The sequence below is a fragment of the Panthera leo genome, chromosome B1 (assembly GCF_018350215.1).
Source record: "Panthera leo isolate Ple1 chromosome B1, P.leo_Ple1_pat1.1, whole genome shotgun sequence".
Taxonomy (NCBI): domain Eukaryota; kingdom Metazoa; phylum Chordata; class Mammalia; order Carnivora; family Felidae; genus Panthera; species Panthera leo.
In genome coordinates this window covers 85,329,632-85,344,501 of record NC_056682.1, presented here as the reverse complement: position 1 = coordinate 85,344,501, position 14,870 = coordinate 85,329,632, and the positions used below count along the sequence as shown (strand labels likewise).

The 14,870-nt window shown below is 42.4% G+C and overlaps 1 protein-coding gene across 1 annotated transcript in view; it reads right to left on the bottom strand.

Moving 5' to 3' along the window:
• TBC1D9 (TBC1 domain family member 9) overlaps positions 1 to 14,870 on the bottom strand; it is a 114,266-nt gene that overhangs the window by 61,071 nt on the left and 38,325 nt on the right. The window contains exon 2 of the mRNA XM_042935431.1: positions 3,435 to 3,545. Coding sequence (XP_042791365.1) covers positions 3,435 to 3,545 — 111 coding nt within the window. The remainder of the gene's footprint in view (positions 1 to 3,434; positions 3,546 to 14,870) is intronic.

Here is a 14,870-nt window from a genome sequence, read left to right as displayed (position 1 = left end):
AGGCCAGCTGAGATTCCTGTCTTTAGTTGGGCACCCTGCAATCAACTGGCAGCGTGTGGTAATGGTGCACACTGGGCTATAACTGAATATTTACTTATGTTCTCAAGAGCAGAGACCGGATCTAATTATTTCTGTATCTTTAGATCCGAGCACAGCACTTCCTACTGAGTAGAGATCAGTTCAAAGACTGAACAAAGTCAACTGAAAAAGCTCCCAATGGCCAAAGCTAGAATGATTTGAGCAACAAAATAAAGTGGTACTGGACTGCCCCAAAGCATACAATAAATATATATGATTCCATACTGATAAAAACAATTGAATAAATTAAAATTCCCCACTCCTTAAGGGTGGGCTGCGCATAGTGACTTCTTCCCTGAGATTATACAGCATGGAGAGGAGGAAAAAATAGTAACTTAACAGTGGAGAAACCCAAAAAACACTACTTCCGCTGGGTGATCAAAGAAAACATCGTCAGTCATACATTGACAATCGGTACCCTTGCTTGACATAATGTGATAAAAATAGCACTTTATCTCTGTGATGTTCCTCAGCAAAAATCCATCACCTCAGCTTAATCATGAGAAAAACATCAAATTCCAATAGAGGGACCTTCTATAATATACCTGACTAGTACCCTTTAAAAGTGGCAGGGTCATCAAAAACAAGGAAAGCCTGAGAAACTTCCACAGCCAAGAAGAACCTAAAGAGACATGACAACAAAATATAGTATCCTGGATAGGATCTTGGAACAGAAAAAGGACATTAAGTAAAAACTAAGGGAATCAAGCGGTGCCTGGGTGGCTCAGTCAGTTAAACGTCTGACTCGACTTCAGCTCTGGTCATGATCTCATGGTTCATAAGTCTGAGCCTTGCAATCAGCTCTGTGCTGACAGCATGGAGCCTGTTTGGGTTTCTGTCTCCCGCTCTCTCTCTCTGCCCCTCCCTCACTTGCTATGTCTCTCTCAAAAAAATAAAAATAAACTTAAAAATTTTTTTTAAAAAACTAAGGAAATCTAAATAAGCTGTGGATTTTGTTTAGTAATAGTGTATCAATATGAGCTCATTAGCTAAAACAAATGTACCATAGTAAGATGTTAATAATAAAGGAAATAATGTGTGTGAAGGGCAGATAGGTGCTTTGTGAACTATCTACTCAATTTTTCTATAAATCTAAAACTGTTCTAAAAAACAAAGTCTAATTTGAATTGAACCAGAAAAGACCCCAAATAGCCAAAGCAATCTTGAAAAAGACAACCAAAGGAGGCATCACAATCCTGGACTTCAAGCTATACTACAAAGCTGCAATCATCAAGACAGTATGGTATTGGCATAAGAACAGACACTCAGATCAATGGAACAGAATAGAGAACCCAGAAATGGACCCACAAACGTGTGGCTAACTCATCTTTGACAAAGGAGGAAAGACTATCCAATGGAATAAAGACAGTCTCTTCAGCAAGTGGTGCTGGGAAAACTGGACAGCGACATGAAGAAAAATGAACCTGGACCACTTTCATACACCATACACAAAAATAAACTCAAAGTAGATGAAAGACCTAAACATAAGACAGGAAGCCATCAAAATCCTAGTGGAGAAAGCAGGCAAAAACCTCTTTGATCTTGGCCGCAGCAACTTCTTACTCAACACGTCTCTGGAGGCAAGGGAAACAAAAGCAAAAATGAACTACTGGGACCTCATCAAAATAAAAAGCTTCTGCACAGCAAAGGAAACAATCAGCAAAACTAAAAGGCAACCTACAGAATGGGAGAGGATATTTGCAAATGACATAGCAGATAAAGGGCTAGTATCCAAAATCTATAAAGAACTTATCAAACTCAACATCCAAAAAACAAATAATCCAGTGAAGAAATGGGCAAAAGACATGAACGGACACTTCTCCAAAGAAGACATCCAGACGGCCAACTGACACATGAAAAAATGCTCAACTTCACTCATCATCAGGGAAACACAAATCAAAACCACAATGAGATACCACCTTACACCTGTCAGAATGGCTCACATTGACAACTCAGGCAACAACAGATGTTGGCGAGGATGTGGAGAAAGAGCATCTCTCTTGCATTGTTGTTGGGAATGCAAACTGGTGCAGCCACTCTGGAAGACAGTATGGAGGTTCCTCAAAAGATTAAAAGTAGAACTACCCTACAACCCAGCAGTTGCACCACTAGGTATTTATACAAGGGATACAGGTGTGTTGTTTTGAAGGGACACATGCACCCCAATGTTTATAGCAGCACTATGCACAATACCAAAGTATGGAAAGAGCCCAAATGTCCACCGATGGATGAATGGATAAAGAAGATGTGGTGTACATATACAATGGAGTATAGCTCAGCAATCAAAAAGAATGAAATCTTGCCATTTACAGCTACATGGATGGAACGGGAGGGTATTATGCTAAGTGAAATTAGTCAGAGAAAGACAAATATCATATGACTTCACTCATATGAAGACTTTAAGAGACAAAACAGATGAACATAGGGAAGGGAAACAAAAATAATATAAAAACAGGGAGGGGGACAAAACAGAAGAGACTCATAAACATGGAGAACAAACAGAGGGTTACTGGAGGGGGTGTGGGAGGGGGGATGGGCTAAATGGGTAAGGGGCACTAAGGAATCTACTCCTGAAATCATTGTTGCACGATATGCTAATTTGGATGTAAATCTAAAAATAATAACAAAATAATAAAAAAAATAAAATATAAAGTTTATTATTAATAATAATAAAAACCAAGTGGCAGTAAAAAATGAAAAGAAAAGGGTTCTGTGTCCTTGCTTTTCCTATGGTTATTTGTAAAGGCACAGGCAAACGAATAACTATAAAACCTTGGCCACTTTGGATGAAACATTCTTGTGAGAGATCCAACAATGGCAGAGCTGTTGACCACCATTTTAAACACAGGACATTATTCCAGATTATCATCAGGAAAAAGAATTGATCCCTACCCAAAGAGGAAGCACTGTGCTAGGATATGTGTGTATTACTTAGTACACTCAAGTGTTTCACATGTTTCTCTTCATTTCCCAGCTGCCTATGGAGTTAGGTTGGAGTCGTGTGACTGGTTCAAGCCAACAGTGTGAGTGGAGGTGGTGTGTGACACGTCTGGGCCAAGGAAGTTAAATGCAGGTGTGCCTCTACCTCCCTCTTTCCCCTTCTAAGTTGTCCTCCTATGGAGGCTTTGTGTCACTGCGAATGGAGGAGGCCACAGGATCCACACAAGACTTCACCAGAGTGAGAAAGAAACCGCTCCTGCATTAAGCCATTGAGATTTGGGGTTCATCTGCCAAAATGGCTATGGTTATTACCCTAAAATACCAAGAGACTGCATTCCCAAATAAAGGCTCCTTCCTCTCTGGCCGAAAGTTACGAATCATAAGGTTTCTCGGTATTTCTGAATATCACTACTTACCACAGGCGATGGTCCAATAGACCAAAGAGTCAGGAGTCTGGTACAGGATTCGGTAAGGAGCCACCCGGGCACTGGAGTCCAGCACGACATCAAGGGTACCCACGAGAAGGCCTGAGGGTGGAGAAGGCAGAAAAATGCTTAAGGGTTTCCCCAGGGCTTCCCCAAATTCCCAGAGGCAGTGTCAACACACCCCTTCGGCTGGACCTCCCAATGGTCTTCCTCTACAACCCTTCTCGACAAGCCCTCTCCTGTCGCACCCGGCCGTGACAAAATTTTCATCTTAAACATTCTGATGTTGGCTCTACGTGACTTGTTCCAACAACACCAAGAGAAACAGCACAGGCTGGAAGGCAGTCTGCTGGTTTCAAAAGCAAGCGAAGGCTAGCAAAGCTGGTAGCTCAGTCTGCATAAGCTGGTATTCATAAATGCCTATTTAAAATAAAAATAAGTAAGGTATTAAGCATTAACATGTTGGTGTCTCTGCTCTACCTACATGAGACCCAATGTGCATTATTTTCTCCCTCTCTCCACCTAAGAAACCCAGTCTTAATTTGAGTAACTTGCCAAGGCCAGGAACTAGTCATGTCTATCTGAGTTACTGTGTCAGGCTGGCCTACATATTATTTTAATCTGCCCCACTTTTCTTCATATTGGAAAAGTATAGTTCAGCTCAGCAACCATCAAATCAGTACCTACTACGTTCAAAGCAAAGTCTGTGGGCACAAAACATAATAAGATAGAGAGTCCTTAAGGTATTTATAATCTAGGAGGGAAGAAGGCCAGAGTCTTAACACTTGTTTAGGAGTGAACAAGGGCTGTGAAACAAGCATTTTCTCATTTCAGTTCCCATCGCAGTGGCAGAGTCCTTTGCCATTTGTCACATCAAACATTAAAATGATTGGAAAGGCAAAAAATGCCAGGAAGGCATCCTGGTAACATACAGTAGAATTCTGTGGGTCAGGAACCTCACTGATCTGTCCGGGACCTGGGGGAAACTTGCCCACATCATCCAAGTCTGTCCAGGAAGCCTGAATAGCCAACACATGATTTTACCTTTTTATTTGTGAGAAATGCAAATACCCAATATGCTGCTGCTCACTTAAGAAGAGGCAGCACCTTGGGGAACCTGTGTGGCTCAGTCAGTTAAGCCTCCAACTCTTTTTTAAGTTTATTTATTTTTGAGAGCAAGAGAGAGAGCATGTGAGAGCAGGGGAGGGGCAGAGAGAGAGGGGGACAGAGGATCTGAAGCAGGCTCTGTGCTGACAACAGAGAGCCTCATTTGAGGCTTGAACTCACGAACCGTGAGATTATGACCTGAGCCGGAGTCAGAAGCTCAACTGACTGAGCCACCAGGTGCCCCAAGCACCAGACTCTTGGATTGCAGCGCGTGGGTGTGCGTGCATGTGCGTGTGTGTGCGCGTGCATTCTCTCTCGCTAGAAGTGCAAGTCTATCTTAAAACCACCATTCCTCCAAGTGTCCCCTCCAGGAAAGTGTGCCTTGTTTATCTACCCTAAGCTGGGATTAGGCACCAAACGTTTTCTCCACTATTCTAAAATAACATGGACACACACACAAACTCCACAAAGTCAAATAAACTAGATCCCTTACTTAGCAAGATGACTCCAAAATATCCCTATAAAGTAAATGCCCATAATTATTCCAAGGTCAGATGGAAATCAGCACACAGCAGGACTTGGACTCAGAAGAATCAACTAGAAACTCTGACTAGTTTTCATCATAAGGCAAGGCATTTTATTTTCAATGGCTTGGTTTTCTCAATGATACAATGAAGACAATATCACAACTACAAGATTGCTCTGGTAATAAGACAAAATATAATAGGATTTAGGGGCAAGAGGCAGAATAGAATAAGGGCTTAAGAAACCTAGTCTAGAACTTGCCAAGACATTCCTTTGTTTAATTCGACTTATCCTTAGATGGCATGTTTACTGAAAATGGTTTGGAGTAGCACTGATGGTGGTCAAGGCTTAGAGAGGGAGGCTAAAGGTCCAGGCTCCCTTGCTCTGCTACTGTTGAAAATAAGTAGCCTCCCAGAAGCATGAACCTGACCCATAGCAGGCTTTGCATAAACTTCTGTGGAATCTGAACCAGAAGTTCTTCTGAAACTGTCACCACCAGTATGTCTTGATGTGTTGTCTTCTATTAATGTCTTGAGGTTCGGTTCCGGCCATATCGAATACTTTGATGTGCACCATACCACTGAAATTCACTTCCTTCTGCTCTGGCAGCCTGGGGTCATGGACAGGGCCACTGTGCAGTCACCCAGTGTTCAGAAGAGCTTAGCTCTGACCCTGACTCTGTTATAGCCAGTTCCGTGGTGTGAACATGCCATAACTTCTCGTTGTTTTGACTGCCTCCGTTGTAAAGTGATCATACTAGCACTTGCTTTCCTGCCCCAGGGTTATTAGTCAAGAGGCCTATGGGAGATTAACCGTAGGCAAGTCCTATAGTTGTCCTTGGTCTTTGTCCAAGGACAGGAACCTGTTTAGGCTCACTCCAAACCACAGTGACCATAGCCACCTAAACACACCAGGAAAAACAATCCTTCACTAGAGTGGAAATTAATTCATTTGTTTGATCTGGACTGTATAACATACATTAAAAATAAAATCCTGAGAGCCTGTAGTTTTCCACGGGGTAAATTTCCACATAATGCCACACATGTGTTGCATTTTTGTTTTCTTTAATATGACATGGATTTACTGCGAAGAGCTCTAATTACTTTTCAATTATCTGCAGATGGAAGGGTATATTAATAGGAAAAGCAGAAAAGAACACCAGCTAAACTGGATTCCCTTCGATGTGAACCAGAAATACAAATACATCGCTCATAACTGAGTGTTTGTAATACTTTACTTTTCTTGAATCTAAAAGAAATGAAATTCCCCCAATACCGGAAATGTCACCTACGTTGGTTCTAAAGAACACACACTTCAGTCTGGGGTTAGGGAATTCAGTCAAGGATTAGCCTTGGTTTAATGAGCCCCTAAAAGAGTGTCATCACAGATAAAGATTCTTCCAAGGGCAAGCATACCTCACTGAGCAGAGCAGCCAACAGAGACAGTCCTGGTTCTGGAATTCTTCAGTCTTGGCCCTGCCATCACCCAACTCTCACACCCAGCCCCCCCGAGCCTCAGTTTCCCCATCCTTAATGTCTCACTAGACTTTTATATTCTGTAACACACAGGAAGGAAGGTCTCTGTAAAGGTTCAACCTGATCCACTCATCTTCACCACCACAAATATCCCCGATTAAAATTCATCTCCAATATCCATTATTCTAATTAACAAAACCTCTAGCGTCACTCAGAGATAAAGAAAACCGAGTTGTTTAAAGAAGATTCTCCAGGGTGAGGGCTTCTGATTAGATGCCAGCTCACCAACACTGAGTGTGCACTCACGACTGGCACCAACCAGTTATGACAAACTCCCACCAGGGGCACTTGGGTGGCTCAGTTGGTTGAGCATCCAACTTTGGCTCAGGTCATGATCTCGCAGCCTGTGAGTTCAAGCCCCACATCGGGCTCTGTGCTGACAGCTCGGAGCCTGGAGCCTGCTTCAGATACTGTGTCTCCCTCTCTCTCTGCCCCTTCCCTGCTCATGCTCAGTCTATCTCTCTCAAAAATGAGTAAATGTTAAAAAAAAATTTAAAAAAAAACTGGCACCACTAAGACTTAGATGAAAACTAATAGGTACCTACATACCTACCATATGGTTCATGCTGAAATATTTTATTTTTTAAAGTTTTATTTATTTAAGTAATCTCTACACCCCCTGTGGGGCTCGAACTCATGACCCCAAGATCAAGAGTCATATGCTCTTCTGACTGAGCTAGCCAGGGGCCCCATGCTGAAATACTTTAAAAGTTAACTTCAGACAGTATAATATGGTAATACTCACATTAGGCACATATACAATCAGAAAACTGCCGTGAAAATTCTGTGAAAATTTAAGGTGCCGGATATCCAGACAGAAAGCAATACTGTGAATTGAGGCATGCAGTTGGCCAGTTGAATCAATAAATACACTCTTCCACATTAAGAGCTGAATCAATAAATACACTCTTCCACTCTGTCACTTTGTAACACTGACTAGAATTTGCCGTCTATTTGGAATGTTGTGCTTGCCTGTCAATTCTTACCTCCCACCACCTCAAATGACAAACTTCCAATTATTTAACGCCACCTCTTTCTATCCCTCATCCCCCTCCAAGTTCTGTTTCTGTAGTACCTATTGAATTTATTTAAAATTACTTGCACATTTTGCCTTGTTCTACTTTTCCTCCTCTTTCCAGATGGAGCCCCTTACGGCGGCATCTAACAGACTCTTTCTGACTCCTAGGTCCTGAACTTTGCTTGAAGCACAGTAAGCCCTGAATACACATTTGATGAATGGATGAGTTAGGTATTTTTAAAAAACCTGAACAGTAATTTATTGCTGTGCTGCCTAAACCCTACTGATATAGAGTCAAGACTCTGGGAGAGGGAAAACATTCCTTCTATACCCACTATCCATGCAGAATACTAGGAGATGGGAAATCTTATCTAGAGAATCCGACCCCCCCCCCCCACACACACTCAAAATCCCCCCAAACCAACCCAGCAATCAGGATTTTCTTAGAAGTCGTATTATTCATACCTCCAAAATGGCTGTCAAAATACTGAACCTTTTATCATTTCCCACACAAAGCATTGTTTCAGCAGCTGTTCTAGTCAACTATTTCTGGTGTTAAACAATCATTGATCGCCTGAGATAACTAAATCAAATTATGGCCCTCAAAATAACTCTTCCCCACACCTACCTATTTATATTAGTTCAGGGGCATCTCATAACATAAAAATGCTGGTTTCAAGGGGATTCAGAAAACACAACAAAATTGGTATATTTAGGTTTCCCATCTGGCTGTGGGCACTGGAGGGTGTGTGACACACACAGTCATCGCTTGCTCTGCTTCTGTGCCCGGAGAGTGCCGGACATGTAGGAATGTGGCCATGACAACAATCAATCATCTACTGATGATCTTGGAATAACAATGTTAAAATGGACAGGATCTTAAAGCTTATTCAGTCTCCCTCTATCCCCTTAGCCATACAGACAGTCAGAAGTCTACAAAGATCATGGCAGCAGAAAACTCAGGGGCATGGGCTCCTGGTGCAGAAACAATAATAGTACCTTCTCAGAGAGTGCCCCATATGCCCTAAGCACTATTTGTTAATGAAATATTTCAAAACTACAGAAGAGTACAGGAAATTACAAATGCATGCACCACTACTCTGACTTTAACATTTGTCCTTATCTTCTTTCTTTTCTTTTTTAATGTTTATTTATTTTTGAGAGAGAGAGACACAGAGCATGAACAGGGGAGGGGCAGAGAGAGAGGGAGACACAATCTGAAGCAAGCTCCAGGCTCTGAGCTGTCAGCACAGAGCCCGATGCAGGGCTCAAACCCACGAACCACGAGATCATGACCTGAGCTGAAGTCGGACGCTTAACCGACTGAGCCACCCAGGCACCTCTTCTTCTCTCATTTTTTTAAACAGAGAAAATGTAACACAGACAGCAAAGGTCTCTTTTGTGCCTCCTTGATCCTACTTCCCTCTCTCCTTCACCACTGTCAAGTTGTTTTGTATTCTTCCCACCCAGGTCCTTACACTTTTATTGTCCCAAGTGTATGTACATGAATGTACATTTAACACTGATATGCATTTTACTTTTTATATTAATGATAAAGAGTAGATACTGTTTGGCAACCTATTGTTTTCACTCAATAATATGATTATAAAATTTACCCAGGTTATACTTGTAAATCCAATTCATCCATTTTAAATGTTGTGTAATATTCACTGTATAAGTAAACTGTAAGTTACTCTTTCTCCTAATAAAGGACATTTGGGTTTATTTCCAATTTTTTCCCCTATAACAGACATTGCAATAATTTTTTTTTGTATATGATGCTTTAAGCATGTGAAAACATTTTAGAATGGAATTCTTGGGTCATAGGGTAAGTGTACCTTTAAACCTTACTAAATATTGCAAAATTGCTGTCCAAACTGATTGCCAATTTACTCTTACAAGGAAAGCAAGAGAATGTGTTTCTCCATAATGGCCCCAACACTTGGTATTATCAGTTGTTTTTTAAAAATTTTCATCAGTCTCAAGGCTGAGAAATAGTACCCATTTGTTGTTTAAAACATTTTTTTAAATGTTTATTTATTGAGGTGAGGGGGGGAGCGAGGGCTCTTGAGCGGGAGAGCAGCATTGAGATAGAATCCCAAGCAGGCTCAGTGCTGTCAGCATGGAGCCCGATGCAGGGCTCAATCTCACAAACCAGAAGATCATGACCTGAACCAAAATCAAGAGTTGGAGGATTAACTGACTGAGCCACTCAGGCGCCCCCATTTGTTGTTCAAGTTTGCATTTTTCTGATTACCGATCAGTTTGAGTATCTTTGCCTCTTTATTGACCATTCTGGTGTCCTGTTCTGTAAGCTATTTGCTTTTCCCACTGAGCTGAACTTTGCTGGAGACCCAGTTCAGAAATTCACAGCTTACCATTTTGAGGCTTCCACTAATATATACGCTGATCGATTCATTTCACCAAATACACACTGATCTCCCTAAAGCCTGAGAGGCAGTACACTTGGACTTACTTCTTCATATATATATTCTATATAAATGGAGAAAGTGAGATCACATTTGCAAACCTCTTTGCATCACTCCCATGGAAAGTTTCCGTAGGTCACAGGTTCCCACCTCTTCCTATCAGCTGCTCCCAAGGCATTATTGGTATATCCCCTGTAAGTCTCAGTACTTATAGAGGGTACATGATATTAGGCAGAAAGTAATTAGACAGTAACACCCAGAAGCAGCTGCTGACAGTTATAAACTCCAGCCACACCATAGTTTTTTACAAGTCTCCTAATGAATCTTGCTTGTAGTTTCCTCCCACTGTGAGCTCCTTGAGGGCAGGCACAGCCTTGTTGATCTTGAATTCCCGAAGCCTACAGTAAGTCCTGATATAATAAGTTCTGGCCAACTGGCCTTAAATAATTAAAACTGCCTAAGAATCATTCACCAAAAGGAGACCAACACTTGAGAGAAGGTTGGAAAATCTCACCTCAGAGAGTGTGAGGCAATACCGATCAAGCTCCCAGTTAAGCTTTGTATCATGGGAGATCAACTTCTCTAATTTCTGAAGTAATTGGTCACTTTTTAATGAATATTGAGATTTATCTGGCACTACGATGGACCAAAAGCAGAGATATTTAGGGAAAGCACAAGTCTTCCTACTCTCTTCCTTTGCAAAGGAAACCGATCCAGAGACTGGCAGTTGTTGCCAAAAAACCAAGAAATTACCCCAAAGTTTAACCAGTGTAAACTCTTGCATCCACCCACAGACTGGTAAACAATTGGTTTGCACCCCACCCTGGCCAGGGGACCAGGTAAGAGATTAGGAACACTGGTGTGCGCACAGCCGTGAAGGGGGGATGCTGGCATTGGCAGGTGAGGGGTCAGCTCCGTGGTTATAAATACACCCAAGTTCATAGTGTCACCATGAACAATGAGAAGGTACACACGGGCTCCTGCAGACCAGCTACAGTATCTCTGAGAGACATGCGAACCACGTCTGTGTTCTGTAAGGAGCTGAGGGACACAGGTCTGTTGGGAGAGATGGCTGGGGCTGGATATGGAGGCAAGGAGTTTTCTCAGTTTTATAACCTCAAAGAGTATAAAAGGCGTTCTCAAGTATGGATCCTAGTGGCTAAAAGGGAGAGACCATTCTCAATGCTGGGATTCTACCTTCGGTGCAGAACAGTCTGGGCATGTTTTTATTTTCTAGTAGTGCGTATTTTCTAACCCTTCTAGCAGGGTTCGGTAAAAATGGTTTCTCAACCCAGTTCAGACCACTATTGTTGGTTTGAAAAGGCCACCCACAACTCTCTCAACTTCAACAGCCGTCTCTCATGACACCATCCCAGCCACACATGCATCATGGCTGTCTTACGACAATGCCTCTCTCTTGAGGGGAGAGAGAGCCCATCTTACACACACACCACACTCACACACACACTCACACGGGGGTTTGTCACCACTTGTGGAAAGACGGAAGTAATGAGAAGCCTGGTGGTCCAGGAAATATACTGCCGGCTCTGTCAATTAGGAGAGTACTTCTCAAACTATTTGTGGTCAAGAATCGGTCTGTTTTTAGTCTCCAATCTGTTATGGACTGATATTTTTGTAAGATATGGTGCGTGTGAAATACTAAAACATAGCTGCAGAATATGAAAGAAGACACAAACAAGCCTCCGATTTTTTAATAATTTAATTCAACAACTTGCTCTGGGTTTCTAAATGCTTAATTTCAATTTCTGTTCTTTAGCTCAAGGCAGTGGTAACAAACAGGTTGCAAACCAGTACCTAAAATGGCGCTAAATTCAGGAAGATAAGGCTTGAGGGCAGTAATTTTCTCAGGACTATGTTTGTTAGAATCATGCGTATACTTTTAAAGAGCACATTCGATTCTACGGTATACATTTTCATTTGGGAAATTAAAATAATTGTTTGCCCACCGCAAACTAAAACGAAACTCAACAAAAATCCTTTCTCAACTGAAGGCAAGAATACATGAATGGGGGAGGCATGAGGTTTTCATCGTGTATTCATCCCAAGGGCACCGGTTTGAAGCATGGAAAATCTGCACTCCTGCATTCGAGGAATCGTAGGAGACCCTGACACAACTCTTACCAAGGAGGAGGAGGCTTAGGGGGCAGAAAGACAAAGCTCAGAGAGGCAGAGCACTCCCTCTGTAGTACAGCAAAGGAATTCGGGATTGCAAGGTCTTTGACATTCATGTCCATGTAAGTAAAGTAGTCCCCCTTATCCTGTGGTTTCATTCGCCTTGGTTTCAGTTACCCCCAGTCAACTGCCTTTGGAAGCAGATGACCTCCTTCTGACCATAGGTCATCAGTAGCCTAGTGCTACGTCCCAATGCCTGTGTCTTCCACGTCATTTCACCTGGTCACACAGGCATCGCATCATCACACATATCCCAGGGAGAAGGTGAGTGCAGCACCATAATGTATCTTAAGTGAGAGAGAAACCACATTCACACCCCTTCTATTACAGGATATGGTTATAATTGTTCTATTTTACTGGTAGTAATTGTTGCTGATTTCTCACTGTGCCTAATTTATAAATTAAACTTTATCACAGGTATGTATGTGCAGGAAAAAACAGTATACATGGGGTTCAGCACCGTCCACAGTATGAGGCATCCACTGAGGGTCTTAGAACGTGTATGCCCCAGACAAGGGGAAAACTACTGCACACAGAAAGTTAGGGCTCAAAGGGAGAGAAAGAAGCCATGACTTTCACATTTTCCATCACGGAAGATAAAGCACAAGCTGCCTTACGCCTGAAGTAACTGCAGAAAACTGAAGTCTGAAGAGCATTTCCTCAGCAGAGACTTGGTCATATAGTCAGGTAGTACGTGCCCTTCAAATCTACCAAGCGCCCTTGAAGGCCACGTCTTCCAGGACCTGCTCCATTTCACCCTGTAGGCCCGTCTCTTAAAGTCACATGCACCTCCTCCTACAAAAAGGGCAGTTGGGATTGATTTTCCCTTCTCTTTGGGGCCATGTCTGAGAAGGAATCATTAAACTATTTTAATATATCACCTAGCACACCAGTTAGGACCAGCTACATAATTTGCAGGGCTCTCTGGTGGAAGGGGGCGGGGGCGGGAATGCCAAGTCCACTTGCTCAAAAGGTCTTAAGGGGTGCCTGGGTGGCTCAGTCAGTTGAGCATCTGACCCTCAATTTTGGCTCAGGTCATGATCGCTGGGTCGTGGGAGAGAGCCCCAAATCAGGCTCAATGCTGACTGTGCAGAGCCTGCTGGGGATTCTCTCTCCCTCTCTCTCTCTGCCCCTCCCCGTCTCTGTCTCCCTCTCAAAATAAATAAATTAACCTAAAAAATCTTAAGAATTTCAAGACAACTAGTAGAACATTAATCCAAGCCTGGAACCCTTTTAGATGCAGGTTCCTGTGCAACAGCACAGGCCACACGCCCTGGAGGCCGGCCCTGACCCCCACAATGTGTGGTGATCTCATCCCTATGGACAAGTCTGTTATTCTCAGACTTTTACCAGGGACTCAGGTTTGCTCTGATACAGACATATGAGGACAAAGAACTGAATTTATTCAGAAAATACTCTAGGCACCTGTGTGCTCTGATTCCTCAAACGAGCCCTCAACCCAGGAAGAGGAAGGTAGATGCATTTTTGTTACATTTACAGCTGCTTTCATATATGCCAGAGGAAGGTGTCTTCATTCTAATCTGGTCTGTAGAGGCAGGTATGAAAACCTGAACCTGATGGCTCAGGGCTGGCCAACGTCAGCCTGCAGAGTGAAGACAGAGGGGCCTTTTTGGTGCTGGTGGGAGCAGTTCATCACTGTGAAGCCCACAGTCCCTAAGAGATAAGCCACCTCAATGACCTTGGGGAAACCTGGGGGTGATGCCCCTCAGACATCTTCTACTGGATGGGCCACATACTGCCCCAAGTCCACTGCCAACCCTTCTTCTAGTTCATGAGACCCCCCTTCTCCACAATGAAGTAAATCATGAAATAGGGGCAATTATGAATTTTAAATTACATTTAGGTAATGACCTAGTATGTCTAAAGAAATCATAGTACATCTACGCAGTGATAGACATTTTTTTAATTATTATTATTTGAGAGAGAGAGAGAGACTGCGTGAGTGAGGGAGAGAGGTAGAGGGAGAGAGAGAGAGAATCTTAAGCAGATTCCATGCTCAGCATGGAGCCCGACTGAGGGTTCAATCCCACGACACTGGGATCATGACCTGAGCTTAAATCAAGAATTGGACGTTCAACTGACTGAGCCACCCAGGTGCCCCATAGACATTTAAAATCATGCCCTCAAGTGATTATTTAATGACCTGGTGAAACCTATCGAGTATGTTATATGAAGAGCACAAAACTATAATTTTTGTCCCATATGATTCCCAGCAAAATATAACATTACCATATTATAAAACATAACATGCATTATTTTTAAAGACTAAAATTAACATATTGGTGAGTAAAATAATTTTCCTTGTTTCTGTATTCTTCTGTGTTTCCAAAAGTTTCTCAAATGTACATTCAATACTTTTATGATGTAAAAAATTTTTTATCTCAATTACTTCCAACCTTCTACTCTGGGCATTTTTACTCAGAGGTAATAGCGTTAAGTAAATACGTGGTTACTGTGTTTATAACAAAGCTGCTACTTCATTTCATAAAGCCACAGGTTAGTAATTTTGTTGCCAGAATGCAATAGGACAGGTAGCGGCAATATCTAAATGAGTGGCATCCTCAAAAACACACTTTGATCAAGAGGGGCCTGGCCTTTA